We start from the raw sequence: 25,753 nt of genomic DNA, 5'->3' as shown, positions 1-25,753 counted from the left end.
TTGAACTGGGTCTGGGGGGTATGGCAGCCTGGCACCAAGGTCTCGACCAATAGTAGAATGGAGACTATTATGGGATGTTCAGTAGGCTAGAATGGATATTCAATGCATATTGTACAAGGAATATACAAGGGATATCAAGGAATATTAGAGAATATACAAATACAATTAAATATATATATATAATAAATATATATATTCGGTTTAATCTGGCCCTTCACAACAGTAAGCTTTGACTGACTTTTACGAAACTCAGAGCATTTTCTGTCTCTGGCTTTCATTGATAGCGGTCAGTATTTCAGTGTGCATCCACGGCTCAGCGCGATTTTTTACCCTGGTGGTTCTTAGGGGGGCCATGTTGTTTAGTATTGTTGAAAATTTGGTTTTGAAACCAAGCCATGTTTCTTCAACCAGTGTACCATTGAGTTCATCTGACCAGTCCAGGCTCTCCAGTTCAAGGTGCGCTGTTTTAAGTGAGCGTGTGTTATTGGATTGATTGATTGAAAATTGTATTAATGTCCGCCTTGTTTCGAACTGGTTATGCTTAGGCCCCCTTTCGAAGTCGCCCTCTTTCGAAGTCGGTTATGCTTAGAGTTTGGAATCAGAGCTGGTGGTCTATCGTCCTGCTCTAAAGATAAACTCTAAGCATTCGAAAGAGGGCCTAAGCAGTTCTAAACAAGGCGGACATTATTAATAAAATGTTCAATCAATCAATCAATCAATCAATCAATCAATCCAATAACACACGCTCACTTAAAACAGCGCACCTCCGAGCTGCTTCTATAGAAAGTAGGTTCTGAGTCTCATGGCCAGTACAGAGAGACTCAGAAGGAGCTTCTATCCCCAGGCCATCAGGATGCTCAATGAACAATGAACAATAAGCAAACCATCAACACACCCACAGCACACATACACTCACTTTAAATAAACAACACACTGTAGCACCCACGTTACCCCTTTAGACACACTTTACACTTTATATTTATATTATTGGTAAGGAAATTGCACATCATTCTCATTCCTTATTGCACCTCACCACTACAAGGTGGCACCACAAGCTAAGCTATACCTCACCATTTTTGTAACAGCTGTACATACTGCATAATTATATAGATACACTGAACAATTTTGTTGTTTACACTTGTTTACGTACTTGACTTCTTGACTTTCTATTTCATACTTATACTTATTTTATACTATCTTGTTATTATCTAGCACACTCTCAGGAGCAACACAGAAAGAAACATTTCATGCAAAGTATTCTGTATTCTGTATGACAACTAATAAAGAAACTTGAACTTGGCTGCCACAGCCAGGCTTGCCCCTTGAGAGGATTCTCCGGCGCTGCAGCTGGACCCTACTCTACAAGCCTATCGCCATACAACGTCACCTGACGGAAAGTGAGGCGAGCAGCCAATCGGAGTCTCTTTAGACCGTTTTCAAACCCGACCCGCCATGTTGATTTAAACTCGTTGTTGTAACTGAACTGCTGCTGCGAAGAAGAAGAACAAACTGTCTTTATTTTAACTTCTATCTTTTCTTCTTTTTCCCCCAAGAGGTAAGTAAGGCGCAATTATTCGAACTAACGTTAGATGATAATTACAGTTAACGTTGTCTCTGGGTAAACATGTCCTGAATTGTTTGCAATATATTCTAAGATTAGCTGAAACGTTTAGCTTCCTGGGCGCTGAGCTGACATCGTGTTGTTTATTAGTGACATTATTTTCTCTGTCACTTCATTCGTCCATGATATTATTATGTAACCTTGCTTAATTAAAACCAACATGATCGAACCCCGACCATAGCAGACCCACATGTGAGCTAACTTAGCTTTAATAAGATAACATTAGATACTAATAACGATATTATGCTGCTAGCATGCATTACGTTGCATTACGGTTAGCAAACAGTGTAACGTTAAGAGTACAGCGAAATTAAATGGGTATCTAACCTGAGTGCAAATAGCAGTATATATATATATAGTATAATAGGTCAAAATGTGGAATACAATATATGACGAAGCTTTGATTTAACTTTATTAATATTAACAGATTGCAGAATGGGTACAGTACAGCTCAATACTCTTCTTGTATCACAAACGGTACTGTATTTGTAAATCTGGTATGTCATAAATTTATAGATGTAGCAGTACTGTCTTATCTGTGTCATATATGTTATGATTGATTGAAAATGGGGGACCCTGATGTAAACAAGACTAAAGTCTTTCTCTGGTCTGCATCCCCTTAACAATTGTGTGTATTGAACTGTACTGTACCCATTCTGCAATCTGTTAATACAGTAATCAATCATACTAACAACTGCTAAGAAGATTAAGACCAGAAAAGACTTTCATCTTGTTTACATCAGGGACCTCCATTTTCAATTCATCAAGACATTTATGACATACAAATATACGGTACTGTGTAAGAAAAAGAGATCATAAAATATATATATATATACATCCGAAGGGGAAGACACTGTACATTGAGGGGGTGGGGGTTGACATTTACCGGGGCCTGTTTCTAATTGCAGCCACCCGTAGGTGCTCTTTGAGAGCGGTTTTGAAGGAGGGTAGTGATCCACATTCCTTTACAGCTTTGGGTAGGGCGTTCCACATTGATGTGGCATAATTGCGAAACGTGTTTAGTCCCTTGTTTGAGCCGAATCTGGAAAGTGATTTGTGGAACTCCCTCTGCTGTTGTGGTCCTGGACTTCACTGTCACTGTGGTACAGAGTTCAGTGAGATGAAAGCTGAGGGGAAGACGTTTTTCTTGAGCCTGCTGGTCCTTGAACTGAGATTCCTGTAGCGCCTCCCAGAGGGAAGAAGGGCAAACAGGCCGTGGTGTTTGGGTGAGAGCCGAGAGGTGACCTTGATGATACTTGAGTATGCTTTCTATGGTGCATTGGTAAAAGTTCTCTGTTCAATCTGAGGGGACAAGTGGGCTTTCCTCAGTCTCTCAGGAAGAAGAGGCGCTGGTGAGCTTTCTTGTAGAGGTGTTGAGGGCCCAAGAGAGGTCCGCGGAGATGTGGACACCCAGGAATCTGGAGCTGGAGACGTCTCAACGCCTGTCCTGTCGATACAGATGGGGGGTGTGGTGCAATGCATGCCTACTTTGGTCTCTTCTAAGTCCACAATGAGCTCCTTGGTGTTGAAGGCGGCACACCGCGATAACTTGCTTTATATAGGGGATCAATAAAGGAATATCTTATCTTACACCACGCCAGTGCTGGACCCCCTCCATGTAGACTGACTCATCATTTTTGATGAGACCCACCACCATTATGTCGTCTGCGAACTTGGTATTGGAGCCATAATAATAATTCATTTAATTTATATAGCGCTTCTCAATAACCCGAAGTCGCTGAAGCCATGTAGAGGAGAGGGCTCAACGCATTCCCCCGTGGGATGTGGTTGGTGAGGGTGGAGGTGAGATTGAAACATGCTGGGGTCTGTGTTGATTAGGAAGTCAAGTATCCAGTTGCAGACGGGAGAGCTTGATGTCGAGGTCCTTGGTTTCCACGAGGTCACCTGACCATGCTTGGCGGAGTTGATGGTATTGATTGCTGAGCTAAAGTCCATGAGCAGCATTCTCACCTGGGTGTTGCGGTCATGCAGGTGGGAGAGGGATCTAACCGCAGTGGTGGAAGAAGTACACGGCTCCTTTTCACAGGGTTCCCACAGGTGACAGGTCCAATAAGAAGTATTACATTTTGAGACCCTGTTATTTCTCATTTCAGAATCGGAATCAGAATGGTCTTTATTGCCAAGTATACTTTTCACATACAAGGAATTTGCTTAGTTTGGACGTTACTGGTGCGACATTAGCATTGGACAGATGGATGATACAATAAAGTGGTGGCGTAAAATGAAATGTGAGCTAAGTTAAGCACAATAGAATATGTTTATGAAATAAAATATCGGCCAGGGCTGTACGACTAAGAGGTTGAATAAAATGATGGGATATATAAACTAAATTAAATATAGCTCAATAGATGGATAATACAATTATAAGTATAAAATGGGAGTAGGCCAGGACTGTGCAACTGGGCAGATGTGGTCAATTATACAATTATATACACTAGTTAGAATGAAGTAACAATACAGTGGGCAAGTATATAGTCCAGTAGGGGGGTGTGTTAATGTAACACAGTGGGGGAGTGTCAGTGAGGGTCCCGAGTTTTGTTGATGAGGCTCACTGCAGAGGGGAAGAAATTGTTCTTGTGGCGTGAGGTTTTGGCCCTGATGGACCGCAACCTCCTGCCAGAGGGGAGTGACTCAAACAGGTTGTGACCGGGGTGGTAGGGGTCGGCCACAATCTTACCTGCACGCTTCCGAGTTCTGGAGGCGTACAGGTCCTGGAGTGAGGTTCCGATGACCTTCTGTATCGTGTTTAGGGATGGGTAGTTTGGGTACCTTTCACATTTGAACCGGTACCTGTGAATCGATACCGGTACCCAACGGTACTTTTTTTCGGTACTTTAGTCTCAAGAAATTTAATTTACCTACCTCAGTCGTAAAAAAAAAAAATCCAAACTTCAAATAACTACAATTTCGACAGTTTTCGGCTTGTCATTGCTCCGACTGCTTTGTTGTTGAATCAAGTCAAATCCTAGGTAAGCATATATTGTGCGTGTGAACGTTGACATGAAAAGAAAAAAGTAAAAAAAAAAAATTAATACTTTTTTTTTTTTTTTTTTTTTTTGGTTTCTCACTTGATTCGATACTCGGTAGTACCGACGTGTTTCGGTTCGGTACCTCAAAAGTACCGAATTCGGTACCCATCCCTAATCGTGTTTAATAACTAATTCAGAATCGGTCCCCACCCCGCACAATACATTTATAATATATATATATATACAGTATTGCATATTTGCATTATACTCAAACTTGTCTTAAATTGAACTTGTTGAAACCGGCAGGAACCCTGTGTTGGATCACAATATTATTCACTGTTTGCAATCCTTAGTCAAGTCGAGTTTTTATTTGTCACGGCATACAAGCATACTACAGTGAAATGCGGGTGGTCATGCCCGCAGCGATTGTGCAATAATTCAAGTAATAAGACGACATAGAATAAGACATAACGGGTATAATGTACATAAAGTTTACAAAAAGCATGGTAAAGACATGCTAAGGTCCTGCGATAGTGCAATACAGTGTTGGCTACGGATGAGGCACTGTTTGCAACCCTTATGAAACACTAGCAACCATAATGCCCGCTAGCATAACTAGGGATCAAGTTTTACTGCCCCGATCCAAGCCATTTAATATTGCCGATACGGAGTATATGTATTTACTATTTTCCTACATAATATAGCAGCACAGTGCAGACTATGTATATTAAAGTTAGTAAAACCATTTCAATGTAGTTAAGACGAGACGTTAGTGATGTCAAGACTAGTCCTGCTGCTCCATAGAGGGTGAATAATGGAACAATTCGATGGGCACTTTGACAGAACAGAACCCATGGTGACTTAGACTTACTGGGATAAAAGTAAATTTTCTGATTCCAATCTGTAAGCCCTAGAAGTCAGAAACTCATTTAGGCACGATGGCCTAGAGGTAAAGCTAGAAATAAAACAATAAAATCATCTTCTCCTTCTATGTAATAGAGACGGACTTTAGGTTATAGCTCAAACTAAAACGCTACAAGTCCACAAATTCGGTCATTAGTTCATCGAGAGTGTCACTTGATGACGTCTCAAATTCAAGTGTTTAGTCTCTGATTTCCGGCGTAAGTAGTAGCCGGTTGTCACGGATCGTTGCAAATAGCACAACGTAGTCGGTGAGGGTCACGGCGTGATTAAGAGCAACATTATCCTGTGGTATACTATTCATTAACACGTCCCTTTGTCTGTCCCCCCCCCCCCCCGTCCGTCCGTCCACGCCCGCTGTAATGTTCCAACGTGATCAAGATCGCCATGGAGTCTCGCTTCGCCCACCTGCGCCAGCGGGACAGCAGCGTGAGCATGCTGAGGGTCAAGATGTCTCGTAGGAGGTCCCAGTCCCAGAAGGAGAACCGGCAGCGGGCCGTGAACAGCCGCCGGCAGCTGGGCGAGCTCGTGGAGCTGGAGAGCTCCTCTCACAACGTCTCCTCCGTGATGGCGGTCAACGTGTCCGCAGCGCAGGAACCCCCCCCGGTCATTGTCACGAAACCACCTAAAAGTAAGCAAAAAAATATTCCATTTTTCAAATTGCTTTGACTTGAGTGTGTGCGAGAGCGAAAAGGATCGATCCCGTTCCACTCTCTCGTCTCTCCGCAGTAGACGACAGGATGGCGAGGCTTCTTAAGTGGAAGGAAACCAAAGCGGACATAAGGGAGAAGGAGAACAGGGAGAAGCAGAGCAAGGGAGTGTTCAAGGCCGGCAAGTACCATCCCACGAACGCCATGACCCTTGTCCCCCTGCCCCCCGTCCTCACCGGCGCTACGACCAGAGCCAAGGAGGTGAGGAAGCGCTTTGTTCCAAAGTCAGGGATGCTGCTGACCTATCGCAAACTCCGCCCTCTTTTCTTGATCCGCCAATCACAGCTGCTGCTTTCCGAAAGCAACGGTCGGTAACACAACAACAACAGCTGTGATTGGAGGAGGCCGGCGTTTGAGAGGGGTCCGTTTCACCGCTGATACAGATTCTCTCTGAGACCCGAACTTGGGAAGTATCGGCTGATGCAGTAATCTTATCCATTACTCATTGGATGATAAACATTGCAATATAATCGATTGGAGAGATCTAACACGATTTAATGTGTGCAAAAATCAAGCCACTTTCATTTCATGTTTCACATATCTATTGGTATCCGATTTTTTGTATTGGGGGAAGTCTCGGATACAATACTTTGTTTGATTCTTGTATCTGCCCCCTATATGATTCTTGTATCTGCCCCCTAACTAAACCCTAATTCAAAGAGCCCTGTGACCAAAGGGATTTGCTTATTGCGTTTTGTCCTGAAATCCTTCCATGGAGCCTTCCCTCTTGGCTTCACTTTGACTGAATCGGTCCATGGATTTGTATCCAATGTTGTCTTTTTCTTCCTCTTCCTATCGGACAACTATATGAAAACGGCTCAGAGCACCAGAGTAACCCGCTCTGTGAAACCGCAACAGCAGCAGCAGCAGAAGGTATTTTCATTCTAAATCAATCCTCTCAACATCTTGTCCACATCTCATCGTGATTTCGTTGCATACAATCTTGAATCGTACTTATTTTCTCTCGCATCTCCTCACAGCCTCCAGTGGAGCAGCAGCGCAGCGTGGCTGTGAGGAAAGGTAAATTGATGTTCATGCTGTTTTCTCTTCCTCCTCCTTCACGCCTGTCCAGGGCCGGGCTGTGGGGATTCACCGATGCCGATTACGAGTCCAGTGTCTGTCGATATCGAGTATCTGATCCATAGCTTATATAACAGTATAGAGTTGGACCATAAGTTTGCACCACTGGACAAAAAGATATAATAGAAATGTCTCCCATTAGAGCGATCCAACGTGCTCGACTGTGTCGAAAATGCTTTGATTTCTGACATCGTTCTCTTTTAGTATCGGGGAATTGCTCCAATACCATATTTTAGCCTGGTATCGGCCTATCGGTATCGGTGCATCCCTAGTACTTAGCACTTTAAGGAACATTGTCCAGTTAGTTAACACTAGCACAGCCATGGAGAAAATGCTACTAATTCCCGCCAGGAACAGGTCAGATGACCCGACAGCTTATATGAGAAAATTAAACGGTGTAAACTATATAATTACCTCTGAATATAAAAATATGATGTTTACCACAATGAAATGTAGGTTTGAGTGACATAAAAAAATTAATCCCAACGGCCCATAATGTGGAATAACGTTCTAATTACATTTTCCTGAAGTCATTTTAGAAATTTCAGAAACCGTGCCAGATAAAACGGGTACTTTTAGGAAAAGTCATTGAGTGACAGAGCTGGAGCTCGACCGAGTGACGAGGATACATTTATTGAAAATGCCTAGGGGTCATGTGACCCCTTGTCGGCTGTGCTAGTGTTAAAGTGTGAAAGCTCCTGATCTTGATGCCGATTGACTTTTTTTGTTAACGAAAAACCTTCCCTCTTTTTGTTGTGACGTCATATCGTCCTGCAGTTGAGCCCGCTGTAGGTTCCAGGACCACCAGGAGCCGAGCAGCTGTGGTCCAGCCCCCTCCAGCACGCGCCACTACCCGAGGAAGAGTTGCTAAAGGTAACTAGTGAGAGCCACATCTCAGGATTCCCTCCTGTCCTAGAACTCTGGGGATGTTTGTGGAGCTCTTGGGTGGTGCAGTGTACATGACTTCCATCAGATGGCTATCAGCCGTTGTCATTGGATAGCTCCAACCAGTGTTGTGGTCGAGTCACTAAATCTCGAGGTCGAGTCTCTACTCCCCAGTGTTCAAGTCCAAGTTTGAGTCATGAAGGTTGAGTCCACTCCACTCTAGGGCTGAGCCCAAACGTTCAAACCTTCGTTCGTTACGTTGGCATTCGAATTCTAAATCAACATTCGAATTTTTTTATTTTTTATTTAAAAAAATATGGTATATATTTTTTTCTATTAATTCTGTTTAAACCAAATGGGGTTTTTCTTCACAGTTGCAGATAAAGATTAGGCTACACTAATATTATAGTACTAAAAGAAACTGATGCGTTATATTCATTAAAGAAAGTTGATTTAGTTGGGCTGGGGCTTCTCCCTGGACTGGGTCTGGAAAGTTGATTTAATAAAACATTTAATCACTTTATTCAAAATTTTCAAATTTTCAAATTTAGTTTGAGGATAGTAAAAAAAAAAAAAAATTATTTAAAAAATTTATACCTTTATTTTTTTTTACATTTAAAAAAAAAATTAAACGAAGGTTTGAACGTTTGTTCGGAAAAACCCTGACTAAGTTCGAAAACAGGGTTCGGGGACAGCCTTACTCCACTCTGGCAGTCAAAGAGCTGACATGGGAATAAAAAAAAGTTCTACATTAATTAAACATAAATGACAGTCACGGTCACCATTTCAAAGTGAGTTTATAATATTTTGTGACACAATAGCCAAACAAATGCACTCGCCTAGAACTCTGGGGATGTTGTGGAGCTCTTGGGAGGTGCAGTATACATGACTTCCATCAGATGGTTATCAGCCGCTGTCCTGGACCCGAGTCCTACAACACTGGCTCCAATGTAGTCGGGGAAAGTCCTACAACTTGGAACATGACTGGACTGCTGTGTTGTGCCATACATGGTGATGTTCTTGTTCTTTTCGTTCATATTCTTACTTATCTTGCTCTCCTTCACATCTCGTCTCCCTCCAGTTGAGCCAGTGATCCAGGCGCCGTCCACTAGATCTGGTAACAAGCCTCCTGTTGCTGCCGTTGCTGCCGTTCCTCCAGCCAAGGGCAAGCCCTCTGCAGGTACAGAGCCAGTACAGTCCTTAACAAGCCCTCTGCAGGTACAGAGCCAGTACAGTCCTTAACAAGCCCTCTGCAGGTACGGAGCCGGTACAGTCCTTAACAAGCCCTCTGCAGTCCTTAACAAGCCCTCTGCAGGTACAGAGCCGGTACAGTCCTTAACAAGCCCTCTGCCGGTACAGTCCTTAACAAGCCCTCTGCAGGTACAGAGCCGGTACAGTCCTTAACAAGCCCTCTGCAGGTACAGAGCCGGTACAGTCCTTAACAAGCCCTCTGCAGGTACAGAGCCAGTACAGTCCTTAACAAGCCCTCTGCAGGTACAGAGCCGGTACAGTCCTTAACAAGCCCTCTGCAGGTACAGAGCCGGTACAGTCCTTAACAAGCCCTCTGCAGGTACAGAGCCGGTACAGTCCTTAACAAGCCCTCTGCAGGTACAGAGCCGGTACAGTCCTTACTCTCCCCTCGGGGAGAATATAGCCCCATGTTCGTTCAACTGAATCGCATTTCCCACTGTCTTTCTTCCTTTCTTTGCATTTGTTGATAAGAAAGTGTCTTTTGCCGTTTGGATCAGACATTCTCACGGTACTGTCAACAATAGTTCTAATGTTAGTTATATATTTTATTTTTATAAATAAATAAATATATATATATATATAAATGTTTCCTGTTCTCTTGTCTTGTGGCCCCAAATGTTATTGTTATTGTCTGTATAATAATCTGTTAATTATTATTATATATATTTAAATTTATTTGACTCCTTCAATTATTCTTTACATTATTTATTATTGTGTTCTGGTATGTCTTGTTGTATGTTATGTGGAAATAAAGATTTGATAAAAAAAACAATAATAATCAACAATAGTTCTAATGCTGTTCATGTGGTTTGTTTTTATTCCAACTGAAGCAAGAGTCACCAGGAGCAGAGTTGTTAACCAAGCAGCGCCCCCATCTGGCAGAGTGAAGAACAACAAAGGTATTGTCTCTTAGCAACCCAAAGGCTTGGACATGTACCTGTCACAAACATTTAGTTTTGACATGGTGTCCCATCAATTGACATATCTCAAGTCTCGCCCCTCTTTTATTGTTCCTCCAGTCCCTCAAAGCAACACTTGTGATTGGAGGATCAAGAAAAGAGGGCGGTACTTGAGACGGGTCAATTTCACTCTACCTGAATGAACACTTTTTTTTTGACTAACGTACATTTTTAATGTGTTTTTTATTTATTATTCACCGACAACAGGGGCTAAAGTTCAACCTGCCGTGCCAAAGGTGAGAACTTTCGCTTTCTCTGTTTTTATACCCAGTGCAGTGGTCCTATAACTGGTAACTCAAGGTAAACTCAACTCTGGCGTTTGTCCCCCTCGCTCTAGGAGCCGGAGCAGATGGCCCGTCCCATCAGCCCACCACCCCGTGCAGAGGAGGAGGAGGAGGAGAAGATGGAGGAGGAGAAGATGGAGGAGGAGGATCCTGCCCCAGCAGAGACGCTCCCTTCGGAGGATCCCGTGGCTCCCGCCTCCTCCTTCGCTCCCCAGGGCTTCGTCTTCCAGGCTCCCACCGGTCTCTCCTCCCTGGTTCCCCCCAGCGAGACCATCGCCGGTCTTCCTTCCTTCAAGTTTGACCCTCTCACTCCCCGCTCCACGGAGTCCTTCCTCTCACCCAGGTGTGTAGTCTTTCCTTGCGTCCATTTTGACCTTTGATTATTTAACTAGAGTTGTTTCCTGTTCAAACCCTGGCCTCCTTCTCTTCCCTGCAGCTATAAGCTATACGGGCTACAAGAGCTATAAGCTGTATGAGCTACAAGAGCTGTATGAGCTATAAGCTATACGGGCTACAAGAGCTGTAAGCTGTATGAGCTATAAGAGCTGTAAGAGCTATAAGCTATACGGGCTACAAGAGCTAGAAGCTGTATGAGCTATAAGAGCTGTATGAGCTATAAGCTATACGGGCTACAAGAGCTAGAAGCTGTATGAGCTATAAGAGCTGTATGAGCTATAAGCTATACGGGCTACAAGAGCTAGAAGCTGTATGAGCTATAAGAGCTGTATGAGCTATAAGCTATACGGGCTACAAGAGCTAGAAGCTGTATGAGCTATAAGCTATACGGGCTACAAGAGCTAGAAGCTGTATGAGCTATAAGAGCTGTATGAGCTAGAAGCTATACGGGCTACAAGAGCTAGAAGCTGTATGAGCTATAAGAGCTGTATGAGCTATAAGCTATACGGGCTACAAGAGCTAGAAGCTGTATGAGCTATAAGCTATACGGGCTACAAGAGCTAGAAGCTGTATGAGCTACAAGAGCTGTATGAGCTATAAGCTATACGGGCTACAAGAGCTATAAGCTGTATGAGCTATAAGAGATGTATGAGCTATAAGCTATACGGGCTACAAGAGCTAGAAGCTGTATGAGCTATAAGAGATGTATGAGCTATAAGCTATACGGGCTACAAGAGCTGTAAGAGCTTTTCTATAATAGCTGTACCATCCGTCACCTTCAGACCCATGATGTCATTTAACTAGAGTTGTTTCTTGTTCAAATCCTGGCCTCCTTATCTTCCCTCCAGCTTCAATCTTCCTCCGGCGCCTGTGTTCGAGCCCCTGCCTTCTCCTTCCAAGGCCCCCCAAGTCTCTCCTCCCAAGGCCCCCCAAGTCTCTCCTCCCTCGGCCCCCCACCTCTCCCCTCCTCGCCCCTCTCCTCCCAAGTCCCCCCACCTCTCCCCTCCTCGCCCTTCTCCTCCCAAGTCCCCCCACCTCTCCCCTCCTCGCCCTTCTCCTCCCAAGTCCCCCCACCTCTCCCCTCCTCGCCCTTCTCCTCCCAAGTCCCCCCACCTCTCCCCTCCTCGCCCCTCTCCTCCCTCGGCCCCCCACCTCTCCCCTCCTCGTCCCTCTCCCGCCTCGGCCCCTCCAGCTCCAGGCAGTCCCCAGGAACCCCAGCACGACGTGCCGTACTTCAGGTGAGAAACCCACTCGCGTTTATTTTTTATTTTTTCAGGGCCCAGTGTCGAGCAAACTGCACGATACAACTGAGAATATTACATATTTAAGAAATGTAAAATGGAAGAAATGAACTACACCAAATTGTGATGGAAGTTTATATATATATATATATATATATATATAATGAATTTAAATTGACTCGCAAGTGCAGCTGCCAGTTAAGTATAAGTGTCGCTATGTTATTATTACTAAAAAAAAATTGCTAGTATGGTCGTGAAAGTGGTATAACAGTTTTGCTCTAGGTCTTAAAAAGTCTTTGATTAAACTTCAGATATATGAATAAAATGGCAAACACAAGGCTAAGTTAATTCGGTGTATACGGTTGCACATGCATAATAGTTTAACGTTGAACACGGAAACGCACAGAGGACCAGAGGGCCGAGCAATCGCTTATTAGACAATGATGTCTGTTTCTATGCTTTCACTGCAAAACATTTATATATTTATTTTCCTTTACATGGTGGCGCTGCGGCCCTATACCATTGTTTAGGGAAAGCCCTGATATACGCTTGCAGGTTATTGTTTCTATTCAAATCTTTGTCATTCCTTCCATATGTCCCTCAGGTCAGAAGTAACCAATCAGACCGACAGGCTGACCTCTCTGTCCCACCAGTGGGAGTCTAAGGTGGAGGATGAGACCATCCCAGAAGAGAGTGAGTAGACCATGAAAACCTTGTAGAGTGTGTCCTCTACCACACTGAACTTAGAAGCAGGCCAGGCCAGTGTTTCTAGTTGCAGCAGTGCAATAGTTAGATAACCTAGGTGGGGAACAACCAGGAGATCACTGCAACTCATACAAGTTGGAGAACTATCTCTCTCTCTCTTGCTCACACACACACACACACACACACGTGTGATTGGTGGAGGCGGGACCCTTACAAAAAACGGTTGTTGCTAATCATTGACGCATGCTAGCCTGTAATAATCCCCCCCCAGAAAAATCTATTTTGCATTTGATATATTATTATTATGCCATCACACACACTGGCATTTAAAGGGTTAGAATTATAAAATTAATATGTGGTTTTATGATCAGGGCTGAAGTTTAATAAAAGATTGTATTTTTTTCAATCTGACGTTACAAAAAAAACAGAAAATCCATCAAAATCAGTGTTGTTGCTAATCATACATATGCTAGCCTGTTTTTTTAACAATAATTTGTGATGCCATCACAAACACTGGCATTTAAAGGGTACAAATAAAAATCCTGCACCAGAATGCAGGAAATGAAGTCTTTGTAACACAAAATCTCCTGGTGGGGGACCCCCAGACCCCCCGCTTAAAAAGTGGCCTGACTGGGGCTATATTTCGCACTATATTTCCTGGCCTGAATGATTTCCCCAGTCCGGCCCTGGTTAAAAGCCTCCAATGCTTATTAGTGTGTGTGCGTTTGAACGTTTGCATGTTTCAACCATACATTTCCATTTATAAAAAGAAATAATAAATAAAAAAATCTAATTTTTTTTTACCTCCTATAATTGTGTGGGGGGGGGGGGGTCACGGCTCTCTGACACCGTTATTTGGGGGTCACGGCCTGAAAAGTTTGGGAACCCCTGCTCTACCAGACTATGAGAACCTACCTCCAGATAAGATTGTAACACGAGATTAAACAACCATGTAACAAGTCGAAAACGGCAAATCTGGAGTTAACTTTTTTTCCTCATGACTGCTGCGATATGTGGCACTAGTAGCTACACATTGATCCCCCCCCCCCCCTCACTAATTTTCCGGACTTGTTTACACACACCTGCAACTCTCACCCAGCCTTTTAACTGTAATTTGTCTAGCTTAGCACAAATGAATGGATAGCGGATACGATACGGACCACTAGCCTAACTTAAAACTCCAGGAGAGGTGTTTTTGGCCAAACTGTTCTGTTTCATGTATTATTACATACCATGTCCTTTTTATTTGGTTGTTTGATTATTTCCCTTAACTCTGTGATGCATGTATACTAGGGGTGTAAAGGTATCCGTACCCAACCGTTTCAGTGTGTACCGTACCGTTCCGAACGGCTGTGTAGTGTACCGAACAAATAAAACGGTATGTTAACCACTAACGACCGCCCACTGCGTTTTTTTTCACAATCTAATATACTTATTATTAATTTTATTTTATTTTTTATTTTTTACAAATTCGATTATTAATTTCAGTATAGAATATTCGTTGACAGCCCTACAAGTACAATTAGTTACTGCACACTACATCACACTACATCACCCCTGAGTGGAACATGGAAAGCCAAACCCCCCCCCCCCACTGTACCGAAAACCTGTACCGAACCTTGACTTCAAAACCGAGGTACGTACTGTACCATGGTTTTTGTGTACCGTTACACCCCTGATGTATACTATAGATGTGTTTCTCGTCCACGTCAGACGTTGCGCGCACATCAAGGCGGCAAAGGGGAACGTAATCCTGGTCAGAACAACGGGCGGACAAGATATTTGCATTTGTTAGCCATGCTAGCGATCTAAAAACAATCGATCCATGCCAAAGCTAGACGTGTAAAAGGTGAGACTCGCACTCTGCTGATTTTTGGCAAAATGACATCCAGCCGTTTTCGTTTGAAACAACTTTTAGTAAGGGGGGGTGTCATGGTTTCTCCATAGAGCTCCGTTGTACTACTTTTGGCGCAGCAGGTCCGGGGTGACTTAGTCACGTGAGTCAGTTGGTATTGCTGATTGGCTCAACCGCGGTATGTTTATAAACAAGAAACGGGTCTATAGTCTGTCCATGAGAAATTATTTGTCCCCTTTCCCTTTGTCCTCTCGCCAGGCCATCATTGTATATCCAATTTTGTTCTTTATTAACCTGCCTGGTTAAATATAATAATAAAAAAACAAACCTACTCCCCTTACATGCTAATGCTATACAGAGTGTTTTCTTGAGAGAATGACCCTTTCTGAGTGTTGTACTAGAACCAACGTCTTGTGTCTTCACCTCTCTGTGTGTGTGTGTGTCTCTGTCTCTGTCTCTGTGTGTGTGTGTGTGTGTGTGTGTGTCTGTGTGTGTGTAGTGCGAGATGGCATGCGTACAGCCGTGGGCCAGGCCAGGCTGCTGGTGAAGGAGCGCTTCGGTCAGTTCATGGGTCTGGTGGACGACTGTGACCTGGGCAGAGGGGAGAAGCTCACCAGCTGCACCGACCTGCAGGGCTTCTGGGACATGGTGTTCTACCAGGTGGGAGGAGCCGAGATTCACCATAGACCACCGTAACACTTCCGGGATTCTGAAATCAGGGAGGAGATAGCGGGGGGGGGGAGCATAATAATGAATGTGGATGAGAGCCGTGATGTAAGTGGTTGCAGCTACGGCTGTGGGGGGCACTAGACATGATCTAATACAGTGGTTCTCAACTGGTCTAGGCTCGGGACCCAACATTTTCCTTAGTTATTAAGTCGCGACCCAATTTTTGGCCATTTAGTGGGATCATTTTTTCATTATCCTATTCGGCTGAAAGGACACTGGCCACCGAAGCTCCCCCCTCTGATGGAACGGTCCACATTCATTAGTGCGTTGGCCAGACTCCGTTGACAATCTGCGCATGTGCATGGGGAGTAGGTGCTGGAAAAGGGACTTGATCTCGGCCGATTTAGTTCTGATCGATTAGGAATGGGTCGCGCCGTGTTCAGGAAACTCGGGCACATAAAAGTCTATTAGATCAGTGTTTCTCAACTGGTGGGTCGCGACCCAAAAGTGGGTCGCAGGGCCATTTTGAGTGGGTCGCTGATGTGTAAAAAAAAAAAATCTTTTTCTTTTTTGCACTACCTATCTTTGTGAAAGTGGCTTCTCGGCTCTGGTCCAGCTGAAGACAAAGCAGAGGAACAGATTGGACATGACCTCAGAGTTGCTTTGTCTACCATCACCCCAGACTTTGAGACTCTTGTCAGGAGCAAACAACATCCCCAGTTATCCCATTAGTTCCCTGGGATGTTAAGCTAAGAAGTCTGCTAAGAAGGATATATAATTTATTATTATTTTATTTCATTGTGTTTTTATCCCTAGTTGCACTTTTGTTGAAACCCCAGTTATCCCATTAGTTCCCCCAAACTTACTGTAGGTCTGTTATGTTAAGCTAAGAAGTCTGCTAAGAAGCATATATTATTTATTGTTATTTTATTTCATTGGGTTTTTAGCCCTAGCTGCACTTTTGTTGCAACCCCAGTTATCCCATTAGTTCCCCCAAACTTAGGTTTGTTATGTACAGTTAAGCTAAGAAATCTGCTAAGAAGCTATATTAATTATTATTATTTTTTATTTCATTTGGTTTTTAGCCCTAGTTGCACGTTTGTTGCACTTTTTTGTGTTTATTTCATGTTTTTAACAGTGCATGAAAGATTGTGTATTACTGCAAAAAAAAATTTATTGAAAAAAATCATAGTGGTTAAAAAATTTGGGTCGCGACTTAATAACGAAGGAAAATGTTGGGTCCCGAGGCTAGACCAGTTGAGAACCACTGTATTAGATCATGTCTCCAGCACCCCCACAGCCGTAGCTGCAACCACTTACATCACGGCTCTCATCCACATTCATTAATTTGCTCCCCCCGCCATCTCCCCGATTTCAATGTAACGCGGAAGTGTAGTGGTCTATTCACCGTATTTAACACATGTAACAACCAGGCAACTTAAGATAAGCACATGGCCTGTAAAACTCATTCTAATGGTTGATGTGATGTACGGTTTGCAATAATTTCCTCCGAGTTAGGGCTCGAAGGTATGTATTCTTATGGTTAGAAAAAAATATATACATATATTTAGTTAATCAAGAGATTCCCTGAGCCTCGCAGGCTTCACACTTTATGTAATATGAAATTCTGAAAATGTATTTCAGACAGGGACTTGTTTTCTTTTTTCTTTTATAAATTCACTGGGAAGTCATGGAGGAATCATGAATTGGGTCACTTCACACAAATCTACCAGCAACACACCATGTTTTTATTGTCGGCGCCAGGATGATGAATAAAGATGTTGTTGCCCATTTAACCCTTTCACTGCCACGCGACAGAAGGTTAACCCTTTACTATCACACAACCGACGGCGATGCTCCATCATTGGCTCCGCATCCTAATGATGCTAATGATGGAGCATCGCCGTCGGTTGTGTGATAGTAGTAAAGGGCTAACCTTCTGTATTGTCACAGTGAAAGGGTTAACCGGCTGTCGTGTGGCAGTGACGAGGGTTAATAAATACAGGACCTTCACTAGGGATGATGAAGAAGAAAAAAGAAACTAAAAAGATGGTCATGTAATTTGAGTCCCCTGCGACCTCCCGCTGCCCTCTCTCTCTCTCTCCAGGTGGAGGATGTCAGCAGGAAGTTCGCTGCCCTCCGAGAGGCGGAGACCAGGGGCTGGGTGGAGGAAGAGGACGTGCCCCCGCCACGGCAGAGGAAGACGCTCAAGGTGACACATTTTCTCAGAACCGTGTGTAACTCCTTTAAATTGTAACCACTGGGGGCGGCTGGGTGGCGCAGCGGATATTGCGCTCGTCACCAACGCAAGAGACACAGGGTTCGACTCCGGCTGTCTGCGTTGCCTCCGGCTTGGGCCGGCCGTCATACTAACTCAATTGGCAGAGTTAGCGGGTGGGAAGTCGATGGGTGGTAATCTGGACGTTGTGGACAGCGACTCCTACAGGTCGGTTGGTGGACACCTGCCTGCACAGCAGAGACAGGAAAATGGCGGGGGCAGTGTGAGCCTCCCACATGTTACTCCTCGCCAATGAGAGTCCGCGCTGGCAGGTGAAAAGATGTGACAGGCTGCCTCCTTGTGTACCGGAGGGGACACGTGATGCAAGGCTTCTATCCTCACTACAACCGGCCAGTGGGGGGACATATGTGAGCAACGTTCAAGACGGGGGGGGAGGGGAGAATTGGCACAATGGAATTGGGATGGGAGAAAAAGAGGAGAAAAAGTGGATACAAATATTTTTTTTAACCACTGCTGATCCAAGATCAGCACTTATTGAATTACCCCCCCCCCCCCCCCCCCGTCTCGCCGATTCCACAGAAACGTCCTGCTCCCGCAGCTCCCAAACCAGCAGCGACCAACCCAGGAGGAGCAGCCAAGTCTCGCCTGGCTGCGGTGAAGGCTGCCATGAAGGCCCGGCAGCAGGCGGCAGAGGTGGAGAAGGCTGCCCAGGCTGCCCAGGCTGCAGGGGACGACTGCAGGGACGACTCTGGCCCGGCTGCTCCTCAGGACCCCCAGGCCCAGCCGGAGCCCCAGGCCCAGCCGGAGCCCCAGGCCCAGCCGGAGCCCAAGCCCTCGGACCTGGTTGTGTTCCACGGAGGCTTCTTCCAGGTCGAGAGCCCTGCCAAACCACCAGGTCAGAAGTTCATCTGCTTTACCAAACAGTGTTTTTTTTTTTATTTAATTTTTTTGCCTCAACTTCAGTCATTAGCCAGTCGGACCTTAACACTTTGAGTGCCAGCAGGGGGGCGCACGATTTAGCGCTTGAGTGCCAGCGCTGTAGTCAATGGGAGGGCGAGCACATTTGCGAACGCATAAACTATATCTTAAATGATGGCTATGTGTCTAATACACCCGTCGCTTATCAATGACTTGTTTGCAGTCAACATTGTCGAAACGGGATTGTTTTTTAATCGGTACATTTCCGTTTTATACCATTTTGAAAAACGTTCGTTTTTGGAAACTTCCAGAAAAAAGGTGATTCTGCAGGAATCGCCCTTTAGTGGAATACACAAAACACGTCATTTTTCGGCCTATTTATGAATCGTTTTCAAATAAACGCTAGATTATCGATAGTATACCGGTATGTCTACTTATGCACGCTAGAGAAGCGGGCTGAAAAATCGATTATCCATTTCCTGATCAGCACACACGGTGAAAAAAAACTCTTATCCCAATAGATTCCTTACCTCAGATCAGATGTTCTCCAAAAAGATTATTCCAATTCCTGATCGCCATTCCAAATATCGATCGTGTTTATTGATCCAATGCTGGGTACTGGAAACACATATTCCACACTGTTCTGCGGCTCTGCAATGAATGCACTCGGCTCGGGTTACATGCCTGATAAGTAAAATGTGGATTCCCGATTCTTTTTTTCCCATCCATTTCATCCAATCCAATGGGTGCAATACCATCCGGAGAGACGATAGGGGGCAGTATTTTCCCTGTTCGAGCTCAGAGATCCCCAATGGTAACGTGAGGCTAGATTGATGAAAAATGAATGGAAATCGCTAATAAAAAAAATAACGATTAAATAACGATTTCTCGACGTTGGCACTCAACGCATGGCATGAAATAACGAGATTTCTTGTGGCTGGCACTCAAAAGTGTTAAAGGAACAGTCCAATATTTTTTTTATTCCCTTAATCTCACACATATCCCACACGGTCTTGTACAAATGAATTTGGTTTGATAGTTATTGAGTTAAAGAGTTGGGATATGTGATGTCATTATGTATATGATCCCAGGAAGTAATAAAGATTGCTCAGTGAAATTGCGACTCCCTAAAAACTGAAGGTTATCTTGTGTATATAAACCCACCTCTACCATAACCTCATTGAACCTCAAGCCCTGCCTTAACTGCCCATTGGACAGTGCTAACTGTTTTGCAAAAGAAAAGGGGGTTGTGTCTGATTTATACCGGTATTCTGTCTTTGCAATTATTTCACTGTTGCAACATGACTGGGGCTGGAAATGAGAACGCACATGGCATGCAAGTTGTTATGGGGGAATCCTCTTTTAGCGATCGTAACGTTGGTCATCCCTGTCATTTTTTCAATCTACAATTAGGCTGTTGGTTTAAGTGTTATTTTACCTTGTTTATGTCTCTCTAGGTTCAATGAGGAAATCCAGCCGTCTGAGTGCTGCTGTGACTCCTCACGCCTCTCCCTGCTTCAAGGTGCCCACCTCTGGCAGAGTCGCCCGCCGCTCGGCTGCGCTGTCCTACGCCTCCCCTCAACCCACACGCACTCCTGTCCGTCTCGCTCTCACCCCCACGTCCCAAAGCCCTCACCTGGGACCAAAGTCTGAGCCCGGCACCCCCCAGGAGTCCCAGAGCAGCAAGGCCAAGGTTTCTCTCTGCTTCCCGCCTATCCCTGAGAACACGCAGCCTGAGGAGAACCTCATGGAGCATCCAGGAACCCAGGAGCCAAAAGAATCATCTGAATGCGTGACTTCAGTTCCCGAAGTGAGCAGTCCGGTAGCCACCCAGCCGCCTCCAGCCAGCCCTTCAGCCCAGCAGAGAGAAGGAGCCGGCCTGCCCCTCTCTCCACCCAGCCCTTCAGCCCAGCAGAGGGAAGGAGCCGGCCTGCCCCTCTCTCCACCCCGTCGTGCTCCTGAACACTCGGCAGCAGCAGCTCTGAGCTTCAACTTGTCTCCCTGCCGTGCTCACGCCACCCCGGCCAGGCCGACAGCCGCAGATGCCAGCCTCCTCCTCCTCTCCTCCTCCCCCTACGTCTTGCCTTGCTCGTCCCCCCTGGTCCGGGCTCCTCTGCTGGCTCAAGACTCCGTGGTGGAAACTCCTGACACCTCAGCCATTGAGGTAAGTTGTTTTCAAGTCTTGAAGAGAGATGTTCCTCCCAAAGACTTATCGTTATGGGATTTCTACTCGCCTCACTGTCGTATGCACCGGCTGGGTGAAGTTGAGAGATTCATAGTATCTTTAGGGAGGCAACCACGGCTGCGAATCACGCGCCCTCCACACGACAATAAAGGCCCGTGTTCCTTTTAATGTGGCATATATAAAGCTTTTATTCGTTTTAATATGCCTTTGTTGTTATGGAGAGGTTGAGTGATTGGCAGCTATGGCCAAACTCCCTGAAGATGCTGTGAATCCCAGCCTTCATACCTCAGTGAAAGAAATGACAAATGTTTTTGGGTGGAGTATCCCTATGTTACTTACAGTCCTATCAACGGGTCGCCTCTGTTTTTCATCACACTTATTGTAACTAGGGATGCCCCGATCGATCGGCCAGCGATCGGTATCGGCCGATATTGAGTATAAATGAGATTGGGGAATTCCGATAATGAGTCATATTCGCCGATCGCGGAAACTGATCAAGTGGATATCTCACTCGCTTGTCTCAGACGCACAGGACCTGCAAACTGCTCCTCCTCCCTAGCCCCGCCCGCACAACCGTGTAGAGTTTGTAAACACAGAGGAGGCGGCTCCTCTGCTGAGTCTAGATAGTGCATTCGACCTGAGCTAACGTTAGCTATCGTTACTGTTTAAACAAAATTACCCAGTCAACTATTCACTTTTAGTAGGCATTGTCTAACGGTATTTAGCCGGCTAGCTACTGATAGCTCCGGATATCAACAAATGCCCCAGGAAGTCTAGTAGTCTATGTTGATATCTCCGTTAGCTTGCGTTAGCTTGCGTTAGTTCACAGTTCAAAACGAAATGTCCGATTGAACTAAATAGTTGTCTTAACGTCATCTAGCCGGCTAGCAGTAGCTACAGATAGCTCCTGATATCAATGTCTTATAACATTGATTGAATGCGTATTCGAGCTGAGGGCTTGCTGAATGTGACAGTAGTAACGTTATACCAATAGGGTCCAGCTGCAGCGCCGGAGAATCCTTTTTGGAGCTGGAGGCTACTAGAGTACACAGACAGTGGCGCTGTTTGCAGATAGCGAGCATTTTGACTTGTTGCGTGGTGGCGATGTCTCGCAGATAATACAAGTACACGTCTAATTATATAATGTATATATTTTATATAAAAAAAAATTATATACAATTATTTTAATTTCTTTTTAACACTTTGGCTGCCATGGGTTAAATTCATTATATACCATAGGTTGCCGGCTCTATTTGTCTATGGAGAAGTACCCCTTCTTTGCATGGCTATAACTTTTTAAATTCTATTGCTACATTGCCATTATTAGGGCCCATTCAAAGTCCTATATGTATTGTTCATTGTGTAGCAACGTTAAACTTTTTCATTCACATATTCATAGTAAAGTATGGTCTAATGTATAAGTATGTTTTCATCTCTTTCTGCAGCTTTCTCCAGAACGTGATCTATAGCCCCAAATGCATTATATTGATGATGCAATACAGTTTTATGGCAATCAGCGCGATATAAAAAATTCCAACTAGACGTACTTCTAGAAGTTACTACACATCTGATGTTGACCGGATGGGCTAGGGGGCGTTTATAATTCCGTGGGCAGCGTTATACCAATCATCTAATGTGGGTCAAATGTTGATAATAGCAGTTAGTATCGAAGACGGTAACGTTACACGCTAAAACTCACCCCAGTCTCCGCGCGCCGTTGGGCGATCATCGTAGAGTAGAAATTTTATCATTATGGGATGTAGATTTACCCGGTCCATCTCCAGCTTGTATAATGGTATATACGTCCAAATCATGTTGTTTATCGAGTTATTGGCAATCGATCGCTGTGTATTCTGATGAGCTAGAATGCCGGGACCTATAGCGAGTGCCCGGAAGTAATACGGCCGTCCAGCACAACCTCTATGCCACTTCCTGTTAAGCGATTGCGCCGATCGGCCACCAGATGGCGCTCTTGAACCGCCAGAGAGCTCAGTGGGTCCTCCTGGTGGATCTCAGGCCAGCGGAGGGGACATATGAATCCGATCGCAGATTTTTGAAATATTGATATAAGGATGCTGTAAAGCGTCCTCCGGCAACTTGAGCATGGTCGGGAATGACTCTTTAACACGGCTCCTGGCAGCCAAAGTGTTAATCAAAAACTATCGGTATCTGCCGATATGGCTCACGACGATCGGTGATCGGTATCGGTGGCAAAAAACGTGATCGGGGCATCCCTAATTGTAACTTGTAGCTCCTTAATTATAAACGAGTTAACCTCTTGTATTTTATAAAGGGTGTTTCTGGGTTCGACTTTGAGCGCTACCTACGACCTTCAGAACGTTGCAGCCTGTCGCCAACGGAGACCACCATAGAGATGCAGTCGCCCATGGCAACAGATTCTGAGATGGGGAGTCCCGTCGCTCAGCTGACTCTGGAAGAAGAAACGATGACTCCCACAGGTAATGTATCTGCAGTTACACCTTTAGAATACTGTACTGGGCTGTAGGACCGGGTGTAACTCCATGGATATGAGGGATACGTTTATTAACACTTTGAGTGCCAGCCACGAGAAATCTCGTTATTTCATGCCATGCGTTGAGTGCCAAGGACGAGAAATCTCGCTATTTAATCGTTATTGCTTTATTAGCGATATCTATTCATTTTTCATCATTCTAGCCTCACGTTATCATTGGGACTGTCTGAGCTCGAACAGGGAAAATACCGCCCCTTAATGCACCCATTGGATTGGACTGAATGAAAATGCATGAGAAAAGAACTCCGGAATCCACATTTTACTTCTCAGGCATGTAACCCGAGCCGATCGGATTCATTGTGGACCCTCAGAACAGCGTGGAATATGTGTTTCTAGTACCCAGCGTTGGATCAATAAACGCAATTGATATTTGGAATGGCGATCAGGAATTGGAATAATCTTTTTGCAGAACATCTGATGTGAGGTGAGGAATCTGTTACCAGTCTTGGGGTAGTCAGAGTTTTTTTTTCACAGGATCACAACGTGTCTCCTATGTGTGTGCGCTGACCAGGAAATAGATCATCGATTTTTCAGCCTGCTTCTCTAGCGTGCATAAGTACACATACTATCGATAATCTAGCGTTTATTTGAAAACGATTCATAAATAGGCCGAAAAATGACAACGTGTTTTGTGTATTCCACTAAAGGGCGATTATCACAGAATATTATTTTTTTAAATCTGGAAATTTCCAAACACTTTCAAAGTGGTATAAAACGGAAATGTACCGATGAGAAAATTATCCGTTTCGTACATGTTGACTGCAAGCAAGTCATTGATAAGCGACGGGCGTATTAGACACATAGCCATAATATAGAAATAGCTCCATGAAAATCATGAAATATCGGAAAATCAGCCCAAAAAGGCTGGCATTCAAGCGCTAATTCTGGCACCCCCTGCTGGCACTCAATGTGTTACTAAACACAAGCTATATTGAGTGAGTCGCTAGTAGGATGTTTGGGAAATATGGTGTCCTGTTTCTTTTTGTGCTCACATCATTGACACACTCTCTTCATCCACTACAGCACTGCTGCCTGGGTTGTCACGGGTGTTCACTCCTCAGAGCCAACAGGTTAATGTCTTGCTTTTCTTCATTCCTTCTATTCCTAGTTAGCAGACATCTTGACTAAAACCACATGACAAATGACAGTAGGGATGCACCAATGCCACTTGTTCCACAGCATATAGCCTAGAGTATGAAACTTTGAATTATCATCCGATACGGAGTACCAAACGGAACCCATTTTCTCCATTTAGACTAGAGACATCTTTGTGTCAAAAATGCAGAAGAGTCAGGGTTTGAGTCGGGTACACACTGTCAGCGGTACCTCCGGCTTGGTCAGTCGTCCCTACGAACAGTATTGTTCGCGGGAGGGAAGCCGGTGGGGTGCAAGTCCTGGTCGTTACAATAGCGACCTCTACTGGTCGGCCAGCGCGCCTGTTCAGCAGGGAGGGGATCTGGGGGAGATAGCGTGAACCTCTGCGCACGTTACGCTCTCTCCCAGTGGAACTCCTCGCTGTCGGATGAAAAGAAGCGTCTGACTATGTGTTAACCAGAGAAGCATGTGGTCTACACACTACAGAAAAGATTAGAAGAACGATTAAAAAAAAAAAGTATTAAATGCAGAAAATCTAAATGTCATTGGGATTTTACTATTTGGGAAAGTCTCCTGATACTGATGCCCTGTTTTAGCCTGGTATCAGTGTGATATCGCTGCATCCCTACTCCTCACATTTGACTTTTGTCTAGTTGGAGAACAACACTGACTGCATGTTCTCGCTCGTTTCTCCAGAATGCAGAGACGGACCTCCTCTTGTTCAGCTCTGACAGGGCGGGCAGGATCCGCCAGTCTGTCTGTCCCAGTGAGCTGATGGTGTTCACCCCTCCCTTCAAAAGATGACAAGCTGCTGCAAAACCTCTTCTACTTTTAAAAAATATTTCTACTGTCTGATCTTTCATTCATCGTTTTTATTATTTTCTTTAATAAAATGTTGTTTTAACCTCTTTTATATATAAATATTTCTACTACTGCTCTCGTTCATAGTTCTTTTTTTAATAAAATGTGTTAACTAGTTGACTTTTACAGCTAAACTATCTAACTAACGTGACTCCGCGATACCATTTCCATTAGTGAGGAAATGGGGGGGGGTATATTGATGAGGCTTGACAACGGGTCCAAAGATAACTTCACATTTATTGGCAATTAGTTTCTTTATATCGCTTCCTCATCTTCCAACTGTGTTGACTAAATGCAATCCTGGTGTGACTAAAATAAAGTTATTTTCAAAGTTATCTGGCTAATTTGCAAATCC

General features: G+C 44.5%; 1 protein-coding gene across 1 annotated transcript; it reads left to right on the top strand.

Moving 5' to 3' along the window:
* Window positions 1-1,459: 1,459 nt before the first annotated feature.
* Window positions 1,460-25,733, top strand: dlgap5 (discs, large homolog-associated protein 5). Its single transcript, XM_084323798.1, has 19 exons — window positions 1,460-1,555; window positions 5,914-6,163; window positions 6,262-6,443; window positions 7,065-7,115; window positions 7,223-7,262; window positions 8,100-8,195; window positions 9,289-9,387; window positions 10,289-10,357; window positions 10,625-10,653; window positions 10,755-11,044; window positions 11,946-12,335; window positions 12,943-13,031; window positions 15,398-15,558; window positions 17,675-17,779; window positions 18,386-18,701; window positions 20,182-20,888; window positions 23,203-23,368; window positions 24,466-24,512; window positions 25,234-25,733. The coding sequence occupies exons 2-19, from the start codon at window positions 5,920-5,922 to the stop codon at window positions 25,339-25,341; spliced, it is 3,189 nt and encodes a 1,062-aa protein (XP_084179924.1). The 5' UTR covers window positions 1,460-1,555; window positions 5,914-5,919; the 3' UTR covers window positions 25,342-25,733.
* Window positions 25,734-25,753: the final 20 nt, after the last annotated feature.

This window comes from Notolepis coatsorum (genome assembly GCF_963971535.1).
Source record: "Notolepis coatsorum genome assembly, chromosome: 10".
Lineage (NCBI taxonomy): Eukaryota > Metazoa > Chordata > Actinopteri > Aulopiformes > Paralepididae > Notolepis > Notolepis coatsorum.
The sequence above is the reverse complement of the archived record's forward strand: the minus strand, read 5'-3'. Positions and strand labels throughout refer to the sequence as shown.

Coding starts and splice junctions, on each gene's coding strand:
- dlgap5 (XM_084323798.1), top strand. CDS start 5,920: ATGGAGTCTCGCTTCGCCCACCTGCGCCAGCGGGACAGCAGCGTGAGC. Junction 7,116..7,222: donor AACAGCAGCAGCAGCAGAAG/GTATTTTCATTC, acceptor ATCTCCTCACAG/CCTCCAGTGGAGCAGCAGCG. Junction 18,702..20,181: donor GAGCCCTGCCAAACCACCAG/GTCAGAAGTTCA, acceptor ATGTCTCTCTAG/GTTCAATGAGGAAATCCAGC.